The 14,338-nt window shown below is 41.7% G+C and overlaps 1 protein-coding gene across 11 annotated transcripts in view; it reads left to right on the forward strand.

Annotated features, from left to right (window-relative positions):
- neo1a (neogenin 1a) overlaps nt 1–14,338 on the forward strand; it is a 248,723-nt gene that overhangs the window by 212,112 nt on the left and 22,273 nt on the right. For all 11 annotated transcript variants that reach the window (XM_049597522.1, XM_049597561.1, XM_049597586.1 and 8 more), the window contains exons 12-16: nt 266–315; nt 4,445–4,589; nt 7,921–8,031; nt 8,765–8,959; nt 11,283–11,378. In XM_049597522.1, coding sequence (XP_049453479.1) covers nt 266–315; nt 4,445–4,589; nt 7,921–8,031; nt 8,765–8,959; nt 11,283–11,378 — 597 coding nt within the window. The remainder of the gene's footprint in view (nt 1–265; nt 316–4,444; nt 4,590–7,920; nt 8,032–8,764; nt 8,960–11,282; nt 11,379–14,338) is intronic.

Below are 14,338 nucleotides of genomic sequence, written 5' to 3' on the forward strand. Positions count from 1 at the left end.
AGTAGAATGCCAGTTCATCCCTCTGTCTCTTTTGTATAATATTTGTATAATAATTCTGTATGTCTTTCCTGTTTGTACAGCTACTGTGGAAAAGATTTTTCTCCTTAAGACATATAATAAACTATCTATCTATGCTTGAAAATCACTTATATAGTTGCCAGCTACATTTCTGTCAGTCAACTAATCAGAATATAAGATAATTAAACGTAATGCTTGTGTTCTGTTTTGTTCTTTACTGAAGGAATTCTTTTCTTTTGCTTCACAGTACCGAGTGCTCCTCCTCAAAACCTCACCCTGGAGGTCCAGAACTCAAAGGTAAGAATTAGTCTCCTCGACTGAACAGGAAACCGCAGTTTGAAGGACGTCTAACTGCTCTCGATTTTTCTGTTGTCTTGCTGAGGACTTAAAAGCTTTCACAGTTGTTGCTCACACTCCCTCAGATGCAACACCCAAATGAGAAATGCACCTAAACTGCCTGCAGCTTGACTGTTTGGGTCCACAGTGTACATATCTGCTTCACCAAATCCACAAACATTCACTCACTTACACACACAAACAGTTGAGCAAATACAGTATGTAGCCTGCGGGCCTGAACACCGTTGTTTCTCTGTGTGATTAGCTGCGTCAGAGGCCTGTAGCCCCAGCTGGTTAAGAGGGTGTGTGAACCCTCATCGATCCTCTCGTCGGCAGGAGACTTGCCTGTCAGAAGGTTTTATCCTCTGTATCACTCTCCATCTGTACAGTATCTGGCAAAGAAGCCTGCGGCTCAAATCTAAATGGATATGGAACAATATTAGTCTGGGAGATGTAGGCACGGTAAAAATAATTCTTAGGGAGTTAATGGGATACTTTGGATATTTTGAAGTAGGGTTGTATGAGGTACTTATCCATAGGCAGTGTATAAGATACTCTAGATATCAGTCAGTTCACCCTCAGTTTGAGGAACATGGAAGCTCAGCGAAGTACTGCTATAGAGGGGTCAGCAGAAAAATGTATTTTAACAACCTAAAGAAAGTCCCACCCAAAACATTAACTACTTGTTTAGGTGTACACTATATTTAAGATATTTTCACTGCTTAACCATCAAGTCCGACAGCAATATCTGACAGAGAAATGAAGCCATTATATTGTTTTCTTCAAAGCCAGACTCCATTGAGAAAAACATTAATTTAGTATTGATGAACACAGGAGCTGCTGGTCTACTGCTGCCTCAATCAGTTATTTTGTTTGTGTTGTTGTGTGACTTTAGGGTTTAAAAGGGGAAGTTCAGACTCACCAACGTCACACAATAACACTAACTAACTTATCGGTCAACCAGCAGCTCCTGTGTTCATTGAGCTAAAATTAGTGTTTTTGTCAAAGGAGTCTGGTGGCTTTAACAAGCTTAGAGCATAGAAGGGGCCGGGCTGTCTGACAGGAAGGTAAAGCAGTGAAAATACTCTAAATATAGTGCACACTTAAACTGTTTTTAATGTTTTTTAGGTGGCTAAAATAAATTTTGCAGCGGCACCCATCCACAGCAGTACTTTGCTTAGCTTCCGTTTCAGTACTCCTGCTGCTTCTCCAAACTGGGGTCGTGCCAACGGACTTCTACTGTTGGTTATACACTGACTATGGATAAGTACCTCATATAGCCACCCTTCCATCCATTTTAATCTGCTTATCTGAGGCTGTTTCTTGGGGGGCAGCAGGCCAAGCAAAGCACTCCAGACATCCCTCTCCCCAGCAACGCTTTCCTGCTCCTCCTGGGGGACCCCAAGGCATTCCCAGGCTAGATGAGATATGTAATCCACCCAGCGTGTTCTGGGTCTGCCCCGGGGCCTCCTACTGAAACACCTCCAACAGGAGGAGCTTAGGAGGCATCAGATCAGATGCCCAAACCACCTCAACTGACCCCTTTAGACACAGGGGGCAGCAGCTCTACTCCAAGCTCACTCCAGATGTCCGAGCTCCTTACCCTATCTCTAAGGCTGAGCCCAGCCACCCCACGGAGGAAACTCATTTTGGTTGCTTCTATCTGCTATCTCATTCTTTCGGTCACTACCCAGAGTTCATGACCATAGGTGACGGCTGGGACGTAGACGGACTAGTAAATTCCGGCTCAGCTCCCTCTTCACCACGTCGGACCAGTGTAGCACCCACATCACTGCAGAAGCGCTCCATTCTCGCCTCACTCATGAACAAGACCCCGAAGTACTCCCTCGGTTGTGGCAGTAACTCACTCCCAACCCAGAGGGGGTAATCCACCAGTATCCAGCAGGACCATGGCCTCAGATTTACATGCAACCCCCAACTCAAAAAATTCCAACTGTCCCTTTAAGACACTAATCGAAATATATGATTTTCAGCCATATTAGCTCAGTTAACATAGATAGATGTCTTGGTGTATTTTTACCTATAGTTTGCCAGATCAATGCTTATCAGGATGCTATGAACGAAGCTACCCTGGTAACAGCCATTTCAGCCTATTGGTTAACATGTTTCTTTAGGAGACAGGATGAATAGAATAAATTCACAACACATTTAAGTGTTTGAAAGTGAGATTTCTTTTATCTAGATTGAATTTCTCCGAGATAACCGGATCAGATTCCTCACAGCTCAAGCTGACAACTCCAGGTGTCTCACACTCTTTTTAAGTATCGTTGTTAAATCAGATTTATTACAGTTAAACATACTGTAGTTCTTGCGTGACACTCCTGATTAGATAAGCCTGCTGAGGTGGCTGCAGGCTTCACAACAGGCTCCCTGATTAAAACAGGAAACCGGCCTGAGCTGCCTGTCTCTTTAGCCATTTGATCTTCAAACAGAGAGCTGTAGGCCTGTTTATTGTATATTTCCACCCGAGTGACGGATTAAATTTGATAAAAGATGTTTCTCACTCATGACATGTGAGACAGCAAGTGCAAACAGAGCGAGCAGCAAAGAGAAGAAGATACAGAAAACCTCAGGGTGCATGCATTGACTACAAAAGCAGCAGCCGGCGCTTTTAGCCCTTTGCTGGTCGATGCAGAACCGGAGTGAGAGAGAACTGTCAAAGCAAACTAGGAAGAAAAAAAAACTGGTAGACAATCCTATCACACACTCGCAGCTTGAGTGAGAACTGGCCACCCATGCTGAGGGATACTCAGCTGAGATTTGTGGAGAGAAAACACTCATGCTAATGTTAAGAGTAAAATGGAGAGGAGACGCTCTGCGGAGGGGACGGGAACTGTAGCTGAATTGTTTTTTGAATGGATAGTGTACATCCAGCTGTCCCTCTCCAATTAGGCCCGAACAAACCCATTTCAAACTGTGAAACAAACATCTGGCATCCTTTATTCCTAAGCATTATTGAAATTAGTCATCTGAGTTTTTATTCTTTGTCGTCATTGTGTTTAATTCTGAATGCAAACAGTCATTAAGTCAATAATTCTGGTACAAGTATATAGATACAAAGCATTTATGCAATTAGCTGTTAGAAACGCCCAGCCAAATGGAACTAAGGGAGAAGAAAAAACTAATCAACATGCATTTCAGATTCAGTCTGCTGTTTGGGTTTTGTCAAGCAGAACCGCACATCTTTAACCTGCAAGAAAAACTGAAAATCGTGTTTTTGTGATTTTTATTTTGCACCTTTTTTTTCTTTCTTTTCCTGTGATTTTCCAAAAGTCAATTAAACAGGTTTTTATGATTAGGGAAAAGAAGGCAGGAAAGCAGCACGCATAACGAGTTGGGACCGATAGTGTAATAAGAAAAATGGAATAATTGAACACACTTAACACAAATTTAATTTGTGCAATTCCCCTGACTTTGCTGGGGAGGAACGTGTGTGTGTGTGTGTGTGTGTGTGTGTGTGTGTGTGTGTGTGTGTGTGTGCGTGCGCCCTCTGCGTGTATTCAGGCTTTTGTGCATCAGTTTGACAGTGGGGAAGCGTTAATTAACTCTTCTCCCACGCTGGGCTACCCCCCACCTATCTCTTTAAACACACACAAAAACTCAGATGCATGAATCCCACAACAGTGCAGCGAGGCCCCGCCAGCAAAAGTCCTGCATTCATCTCCCTGCCTCAGAGTCTCTGCAGGGTTAACCTGACCACATGCACACGTGTACACCCCAGTCATCAGGACACCTCCTTCTATTATTCATGTGTTTATTTCTTCCTAATGCGTCAATCTGCACTGCGTCACCCATGCTCAGAGGGGTGTTTGTTTTTGCGGGGCCCTCCCATTTGCACCACTGTCAGGAGGAGAGGGGAGGGGCAGGTGAGACAGTGTTTCTGGCCAACAGAACAGTAAACCTGCAGAGTTACGTTAACACAAACACCTTTGCCAAATTGTGTGGGAAGGTGTGATGGTACCTGCCAAGCCGTGAGGTCACCTCTACAGCTGCAGGCCCAAAAGCAGATGGTCCCACATGTGCTAAATGTGGGTTTTTGTTTCATCCTCGCTTATTTTTCCTCCCTCAGAGCATCATGCTTCGGTGGCAGCCTCCGCCCCTTGGCGGCCAGAATGGGGAGATCACTGGCTACAAGATCAGATACCGGAAAGGATCACGGAGGAGTGAAGCAGCTGAGACCACCGGAGGCACCCAGCTTTACAAGCTCATCGATGGTAATGGGCTCTGAAGTTTTTGTCTGCTGGTGCAGTTTCTCAGAAAGACTGCCCAGTGATGTGCTGCAAGTGGGTGTGAATGTGGTGCATTTATTACTGTCTGTGTAGGTGGAGAGGAGCTAAAGACCCAGTTTAGACCAAGCACTGCACATCCAGTTACACCTAATGGGTTTGGACACTGTTCACATTTAAACCAATATTGATTTTGGTACCTGCAATTCAGTACCAGTACCCAACACTACCTTTTTTTCTCTGTAATGAGAAAAATTAAAATTTGAACAAGCTGCAGGGTTGATGTACTAGATTAAAAAGCAATTTTGCTCCTCTGCTCTTTTTTAAGAGCTTATCTGTCTCTGTCTGATTGCTTATGAATGCATATGTGTGACTCGTTAGGAAGTAACAAGTTACATGTAACTACTACGTAATTAAATTACAAAAAAATGTATTTGTAATCAGTTACAGATGTTTAGAAAACATGTTAGTAAATTAGTTACTAATCAAATTGTTGGTCCTTACAAAGAGGTTACATCTGAATATTCATCTTGGTAGAAAGCTTATAATGTAATCCAGCGGCCCATCCGTGGGCCCCTCGTAGGTGTTTTTCGATTATTAAGATATGTAAAACAACAGTTGTATTTGTTGTTGTGTAAGTGGTTTACTTACAGGAAATATCATTTGAAAGCTACGCTCCTCGCAATTCCATTACTGCCGACCATTTCAAGATACAACTGCTACAGCAGGCTTAGTAAATGCCTATGTCAGACAAGAAACAAACAATTATAACTGACCTATAAAGCATAGTTTAAATCCACAGATCAATATTATTCAGACAGAAACTCTGCCTACACAGTGCCCAGTTCATTTCTCACACACTGCCAGTAGTCCAGATGATCTAAATCCAGCAAAATATTTAGTCCAAACACATTATTACATCTGTAGATATCCACAAACTGCTGTTGCATCGCTTCAAACATTCATATTTCTTCACGTATTATCCATAATTTCTCCACCCTGCATGTAAACAAACCAGCCGGCTGGATGCCAAAATGGAGGTGAACTCCTGGCCTTTTCATTGACACCTCACTTGCGCCAATAGGAGATTCCAGTGCTGTTGCTATGGCCTTAATCACCATTGAGGCCCTGTGTTGAAGGAACATACATCACTTACATTTCTGAGGTTTAAAGCTATTTAATGAGCCAAAGATTGGCTCAGTTGGCCCAGTGCCTTGTGGGTCTTGTAGTTAATGACACTGCAGGTCTCCAAAGGAGGCTCGAACTCTTTACAGTAAATGTAGACTGTCATAAATGTACAGAAATAATAAACAAATGGCTTCTTTGTTGTCTTACTTGGGGGAAGACAGTCTTTCTTATGAATTTAGGTTTTCTAGAGGTTTTTATATAGAGAGTAAACTCCTAATTCTGTCTGTTGATTAGTTTTTCACTTATATTCACACATTCAGTACCAAACTAGCACGTTCCCTTACATATATAATATGATTTGTGGGCTGGAGCATCTCTGTAGCACCTCAGTGCACTTGACCAGTTGCGATTTTGATAATATTTCCATTAATTGTGCAGCCCTAGACATTTGGACTGATGGATTTAACATGAACTGTTACTCTGTAGCACCAACGTAATTCAGTTGGTACCCTTAAAAATACAAAACTCAAAACCCAACCATAGCATCCAGTTAGTGCGGCGGTGGACAACAGTTCACACATGGCATCAAAATGCATTTTAATACATCTGGAGTCAACACTTTTGCTCAGTCTCACTTTGCTCCTCATATCTGTGTCATATCTGTGTTCACACTTGTGTTCAGAGCCGTCCACTTGGATCACTCAGGGTGTGTTTTGATGCAAAGTGTGAACAGGGCCATTAAGATAGTGATAACACTGTTAGAGATTTGTGCTCTTAACTCAAAATGCAGCTCTTCTCCTGCAGTATTAAATTAAATCCATAGACGGTCTCCGACTTTTCTATAATATATTTTGATGTGATTGCTGAGCATGATTTTAAAATGGTGCCTGCAGAAAGAAAACTTGTTTTTTGTTCTCAGGGACCACCAAATCCCAGTGTTGCCTTTTGATGCTCTATATAGGTCCTACATCAAAACACTTATGCTATCAGTCTCCATTTTATCTCGGCTGTATGTAACTTAGATACTGTCAGCTCAGCCTGACGTGCTACAATATTTACAATCTTGATCTTTGAGACTGAAGACATGTCTGATATGTTGTTTGGAGTCAGTCAGGCTGGAAGTCTGTTTATTAAGTCAACATCTGCATTTCATCTGAGTACTTTGAGACGGAGTTACACGTCTTACCGTATCCCAGCGTTACCCGCTGCTCCCACCAAAATATGCACAATATCACCAGAGACACACAGCAATGGTGATTAATATTAGATGTTGTCTCAGCAACTTTCAAGTGGCCCGGCCTCACGCTGTGTGCTGCATCAAAGAGAATATACACTTAAAAGTTGATTTTTGAGAACATTCTTGGGGGGTGAAACAGAGGGGTGTTTGTTGGTTCAAAAGCGTTTAGAAGGAGATGTTGTAGCCTCGGAGGCACGGATAGTTAGGCAGTCTTCAGAAGCTACCCCCAAGGGTGGCCCAGAATAGTGGGAACAGAGAGAACAGACTACAGGATTAGCATGTAGCGTGCAAATGGGACAATATGACGATGATGAAAAATTTTACAGCAAATTAATACAGCAACACATCATTTGTCAGCAGGCGTTCCCCTCTTTTGTGAATACCAAAGCCGGCACCCAGCGGTGAAACAGCTCTTTCTGAAGGAGACATAACTCTAAAATACAACTAAAAATCCTCCTAAAGTTTTTTTTCAAACTCTTTTTACCCCTTTATTATTATATTTTTTTGTGCTGGCTACAATTACATACTTTTCCTTTAATGCTCTTTAACGGTAAATGCATTTTTAGCCCCCTAAAACATATTAATCAAAGGTGAAAAAATAAATCTGAATGGGTTTCATGATATAAGAGGGAAGGAAAGTTAATTGCACCAAAGAAACATTCATTTGATCCGTCCCCAGGCAGGCTTATAGATTTTCTCCTTAAATTCTGCAGAGACGAATCGGGCATCTGTTTAAAATATTTCTGCTTTCAAAATATTTATTGTGTCTGCGATGCGAAACCCCAGATGACCAGCCGAGTGGAGAGCAGCAGTAAATTATAAAATAAAATCAGGTTTTGGAAAGAGAGAGACGTTTTTAATGAGAGGTTTTATTGCTGCTTGAGATTCAGTTCAGCTACAGCTCGGTCTGAATACCCGAGCTTTGATTCTGACCTGTTTGTGTTGCCTGTGCAGCTTTGGAGCGTGGAACGGAGTACTCCTTCCGGGTGTCGGCCATGACGGTGAATGGCACAGGACCAGCCACTGACTGGACCACGGCGGAGACGTTTGAGAGCGACCTGGATGGTAAAAGCACCAGTTATACTTAAATAATACAGATTAAACCAGGTTTAGAGTTCATGTTTCCAGTCTTTTTACTGCTAAGTCTTTTTTAGCATTTATTACCTGATTGTTTCTCTGGCATTAAAGGACTCAAATTTAAAGGAGCAGTTCACCCTAAAATCAAAATTACATATTTTTCCTCTTGCCTGTAGTGCTATTTATCAATCTAGATTGTTTTGGTGTGAGTTGCTTGGTGTTGGAGATATTGGCCACAGAGATGTCTGCCTTTTCTCCAATATAATGGAACTGGATGGCACTCGGCTTGTGGTGCTCAAAGCGCCAAAAATACATTTGTAAAAACAGTGCATCAACTGCTAGCTCACCCAGCTAACCTGAGCTAGTTAACATTAGAGCTCAGCCAGTGAGGATGCCCTCAATGTTTACATCTTGCACTGTCCAGAGCAAGAGCTGCTCGTCCATGAGTAGATGCATGCTTCCCTCTGCGCAGTGATATCAGTTGATGGGTGTAGTTCGGTGGAAAGAAAATAGTTCCTACGACCACCTCAAGTCGAGTGCCATCTTGTTTTATTGTATTAGAGAGAAGGCAGACATCTCTACAGCCAATGTCTCCAACACTCGGCAACACAAACCAAAACAATCTAGATTTATAAAGAGCTCTACAGGTAAAAAGAAAAATACGTTCTTTTGATTTGTCGTGAACTGTACTTTTAAGTCATTTTTGTGTTTTCATCACTAGAATCACGAGTACCGGACATGCCGAGCTCTCTCCATGTCCGGCCATTGGTCAACAGCATCGTGGTGAGCTGGACGCCGCCAGAGAACCAGGACATTGTGGTGCGCGGCTACACCATCGGCTATGGCATCGGCAGTCCTCATGCTCAGACCATCAAAGTGGACTACAAGCAGCGCTACTACACCATCGAGAACCTCGGTAAGAACAAACCACTGTTCAGTCTGTTCTGCTACATGTTCATGAAAACACTGCAATGCTTGTGTTTTATTTTTCCGCAGATATTTGTCACCTACATAATGACACCAAAGAATCTCAACTGATTTGTCAAATACCACAAGTCAAATATTGATAAGGGCCAAGTGGACGAATGTACCTTTTGCCCAAAATGTTAGCATTTATAAAACATCACAGTGATTGTCCTACTTATAAATAAACTGACTGGCTCTTTGAGACTTTAATTACAAACAAACAAATGCAGACACAAACAATATGAAGCAATTCATCTGTGCCTCATAGTCAGTATTTACAGAATTAATGAGATCCTCTCCACCACACGCCTGAGCCGCTAATTATACAGATTGGCCTAATGAGGACACAATAATTAAAGGTAAAAAAAATTTTGTTTAAATAAAACAAACTTGTTTTGGAGGATTTTAATGCTCGCTGTCATCAAAGCAAATGAAACATCAAATGAAAGGTCTCCCTCACTGAAATGTTGTGCTGAGTGCCAATTCTCTGCATAGGATCAGTCGTTAGAGAAACTGACACAAATTATTTCCACCACTAATTTCATGATTTTAGATTAATTCATTTTTTAACCCTTTAAACTCTGCAATAGCAATGGTCTGCCTGTGCCCTACAGTGGTATTTTTGCTTGTTGTTTTTGTCATTTCTTGGAGTAAAATCAGTAAAATATAAGCTAAAACATTATAGAAGTCAGTGAACCATAATAATTGATATAAGTATTTAATGAGTTTCAGATGCCTCCATCAGAGCAGAGGTTTTGCCTCCCTAAATGCAGCACTAAGCATTACAGTTCGCTTATCTTAACCAGCAGTGACCACTAATTGTCCATGATTTACCCCTGACAATGTGTGATACTGGATTCTGTGTGTTATGTATGGAGGATGGAGTTTGCCTTTTTAACTTCTTCTGAAATGTGTGTGTGGAATTCAAGTGAACTATCAACCACTACACCTATGTCCTTTTCCTCATCCACGTGCTGGACCACCGGTTCTCCAATAGTATAATTAATTTTATTGTCGTTAGATTACCCAGTGTGTAAATGTTTTCTCATGCTATGGAGATCTTCTTGAAGATGGGCTGTGTTGGTATCCTTAGTAATTATTCTAAACATTTTAGTATCATCCGCAAAAAGATACACATCAGATTGTAACATATCTGGTAAATCATTTATATAAACAACAAACAGTACAGGCCCCAACACAGATCCCTGTGGAACTCCAGAGGTCACGGGTTTCCAGACAGAAGTGGCACCATTTACCACCACCTGTTGAGTTTTTGAGATATGCTCATTTTTATGAGCAGAGTGCTGATGCCTTATGATGGATTCATTATTCATTCCTCTGGCGTCACCGAATGTTTTTGCGCGGTTTTGCACCACATGTGATGTAGCATAATGATGTCATCATGAGCCTACAATGGGATGACATAGAATACATAAGCCTTAGCTTTCTGTTGCTAAAGGAATGAATGTTCTAGCTATTATAGTTTTCATTTTATATTGATATATATATATAAAGCAGTGGTTCCCAACTGGTCCAGCCACAGGGTCCAGATTTCTTCTTGGTCATTAGTTCAAGGTCCACAGAGTTTAAAACATTCAGCATCACTTGTGCTTGGCCATGTCGTTGAGCTAGTTTGCTGTCTCTGTCCAGTATCTGTCCAGAAATTCATTGTACCTCAAAATAAAGTGTGTTTTTTTCCAAATTTGACAAACTTGCAAGTCACTTGCGGTCCATTCAGAATGGACCCAGCGACCCACTTTTGGACCGGGACCCATCAGTTGGGAACCAGTGATATAAAGGATTATGCCAACGATTGTTTTTAAAGGGTTAAATAAAACTCAAGAAGACACACAGTTTGTTTCAGAGGTAATTACAGATTTTGTTCTCATTGAGTCCATTATGTAGGTCAAACTGTTGTTGGTTTTATTAATGGTATTTATTGATTAATCATCATCAATGAAACTGCAGTCATCAAAGCTCCAGGAAGGGGTCTAGAAGTAGATTAAGAGTTAAACGATAATCTTAGGAGATGAAGAGATCTGGGGGAGGAATTGTTGCAAAATATCTGTATATGCATAATTGAATCCTTCATTACAATCACAGTAAGAGGAATGATTGTATTCAAATACTCATTCTGGCCAATATCGCAATTACGAGTTGAGAGTCTCGAGAGTTTTGGCTTGATTAGCCGGTTGGATATCTAATTTATCTCGCTCTTCATGTCTCTCCCACTACACTCTGCCTTAACCTCTCATTCTCCTTCTCTCTCTCAGACCCCAGCTCCCACTATGTGATCACACTGAAGGCCTTCAATAACGTCGGGGAGGGGATTCCTGTGTATGAGAGCGCCATCACCAGACCGCAGTCAGGTATGAACGACACACATCGAAATCGAGGCATAAATCTGCTGCCTGCCTGGAAAACAACAAAATAATTCAATAGTTGCATTCGTCTCTGGTAGAAAATCCCGTTAACATCTTGCTCATACACAACAGAAGCTACATAAAGCATTATAAGATATACTCTCACTGTGCAGCTGCTCAGCTCAAACAAAGACTTCGACTGACATTTATCTTCGCTCTTCCTCTAACCTGAGATCATTATGAGACAGAATGTGTCTCGACTCCAAATTACCAAAGAGATAACGGGTCATCGGGGTGTCTCACTGCTCTAATTAACTCTCCCCTCAATGGCTCCCAATATACTCGAGTCTGTTTTTAATCAAAGGTTCAAAACCCTCCAATTTTAGCCATAGATCACCCAATGTCCTGATATTAGGATTTCAGGAAATAAGATCCCCATATATTGATGCAGCAGATATCCAACTAGAGAGAACAGATGGAAGAATTATTGGAGGATATAAAGAAGGGACATTGTGTACATGATTACAGTAGGTACAGGAAGAGTGAACACATACTGGATTATAGCTCACCAACCTAAAGACGTGATATTTAACCTTTCCTCATTAAAATGTCTAAAAAGGACCTATGTTATGTATTTTGTGGAATTTTGTACTTACATTATCTCAAACGTTTGGACAATGTTCACACCCAGAGAAATCTGCAAGTTTAATGAAGGACACAGTCCGCGTCATTTGGTCGCCGTCGCCTGTCTGCCAGAAGCCTATGCCTATGTAAGCCAAATTTTTATGATACACATTTTAGATCTTATTTTAACAATAGGTTTTAAAAAGATGATGGATTTTAGTTAGATGTCTGGATCTCAAGTTATCAGAGAAACAAGCTGAGCGAATGTCAACGACAGCTCGGCTCCAGCCCCTGCTGTGCCGAACGGCATCAGAGAAACATGAATTTTTAACATGACGCTGCTTTATTTGGGGTTTTTCCAGCTTAAATCAACTGTTCTGTTTGTTTTGGAGAGGAGGGGACCTATGCGGATGATTCAGCTCCTGGTAAAAACCTCCTGAACGTCTGGATTTTAAGTTGTCAGACAAAAAAAGTTGAGCACACATTAGCAGGAGCTGGGCTCTTGGTCTCTCCGCAACGAGCCGAACAGCATCAGAAAAACCCAGATTTTTAATGTGAAACTGCATTATTCAGTGTTTTTACCGGGTTTAATCACCTGGTCTGTTTGTTTTGAAGAGGAAGAGACCTCTGCGGATAATTCGGCCACTGGTAAAAACCTTGTGAACAATAAACACCGAAAGAATCCTAATTGGGAGAAACTGACTGCAATGATGGCACTGTGCTGTCTTTTGTTATTGCTTTGGCTAGCGTTTGATTAGTCCCAACTGTTAAACCCTACTGCGTCTAAACATTATTTTACATTCTTAATACACACATATTCAGTGGCATGGCTGATATTGATCAATTTTGGCTTATCAGAAACATATCAGTTTTGTATATATCAGTCAACGAGTAACATGAAATAGCAGTACAATCAGCTGCCAGAAAGACTCGTTTTTTATTTCAACTCCAGCATTCTATACAAGCAATACAGTTTTTACATAGCTCATATAGTACTTTCATCATTGTACAAAGTTTTCAGCTGCCGTAACATCTATCCAGGTTTAAGAAAAGTACAGTGAAGAGTTCAAGTGCGATAAGATGTACCTGAGATTCAAACTTGCACGGAAATAGAAAGAAATTGAGTCACCAATAATAATGATAAGTAAATAAATGTGTAGATACAAGCAGGACTGTATGTTGAAAGTAAAATATAGTACTCATTGCAGTTGGTCTACCAGAGAGCATTGAGAAGTTTATTTATTAAGTGTAGAATGTGGGGCTCAGTACACACTACCTTGGTCACAATTCTTTGAGAGTCAAGAGCGTGCACCTCCAGGCGAAAAAATTTGGGTGCAAGACAAGAATACTTCACTGCAGGAAGTCTGCACACAGTAGGATCCAAATAAATAGTTTATGTTTCTTTTCTTTTAAGGCAACGTTTCGCCTGAGGAAGATCTTGTAGACCGAAACGTTAAAAGAAAAGAGAAATGAACTATTTATTTGGAGCCTACAGTGTTCAGACTTTCATCACTTTCCTAACTAAGTTTAAGAGATTGTTATTAAAAAATATGATTGGCTGTAAAAATCCAGTATCAGTTGGACTGTGCTCTGTCGCCAGTGATGCCGTTATCTTTGCACATCTGCGTGCATTACAATGAAACAACTGTTGTTGCATCAAGTAAAGAATATGGGCAATCCAGTTTGGCTGCCAGCCCGACGATCTATAATCCTTTAGATCACGACCCTGTTAACAATTAGAAGTAGAAGTTAAGTCTCCATCCAGCGTGCTTGACAAATGATCTCAAAGCGTGAAACGCTGCCTGTTAGACTGCATGTTAGCTGAGTTCACAGAGTTTATGTGACAGTGTCAGAAGACAACCAGCCCATGCTCCCCGGGGTGTCCCAGAATGTGGGCTGCGCCCGCCTCCTCTCCTATCCAGCCTCCCACCTCCCCGCTCAGCCTTGATCACTCCGGTTTGTCTCCTCCGCAGCACTGTTGCAAAGCCGAGCTTGAGAGGGGTGGGATGCTGGATGACATGAATCACGTCAACATGCTTCGAGGGGGGGTGGCAGCCTAAGTGTATGCGCGCACACCCGCACACTGTCATACTGTACACTTCTCTCTATGAAGCTCTCTCTGCCTCACACACACACAGCGCTGCACGCACACACACGCAGACCCCCTGTGGTGGCTTTGGCAACCCTTCTTCAGATCCAAACGTTTCCTCTCAAAGCAGAACCAAAGCCCACCACCATCGTCTGCTGCTGAATCCTCTGGGGCGCGTTCCCTTCCTGCCAGTTTGTTCAAGTCGGGATTAAAAAGACGAGCTGACCTACATAGTACTTTTACTTTTGAAAAA

The sequence above is a fragment of the Epinephelus fuscoguttatus genome, linkage group LG2, assembly GCF_011397635.1.
Source record: "Epinephelus fuscoguttatus linkage group LG2, E.fuscoguttatus.final_Chr_v1".
In the NCBI taxonomy this organism is placed as follows: Eukaryota; Metazoa; Chordata; class Actinopteri; order Perciformes; family Serranidae; genus Epinephelus; species Epinephelus fuscoguttatus.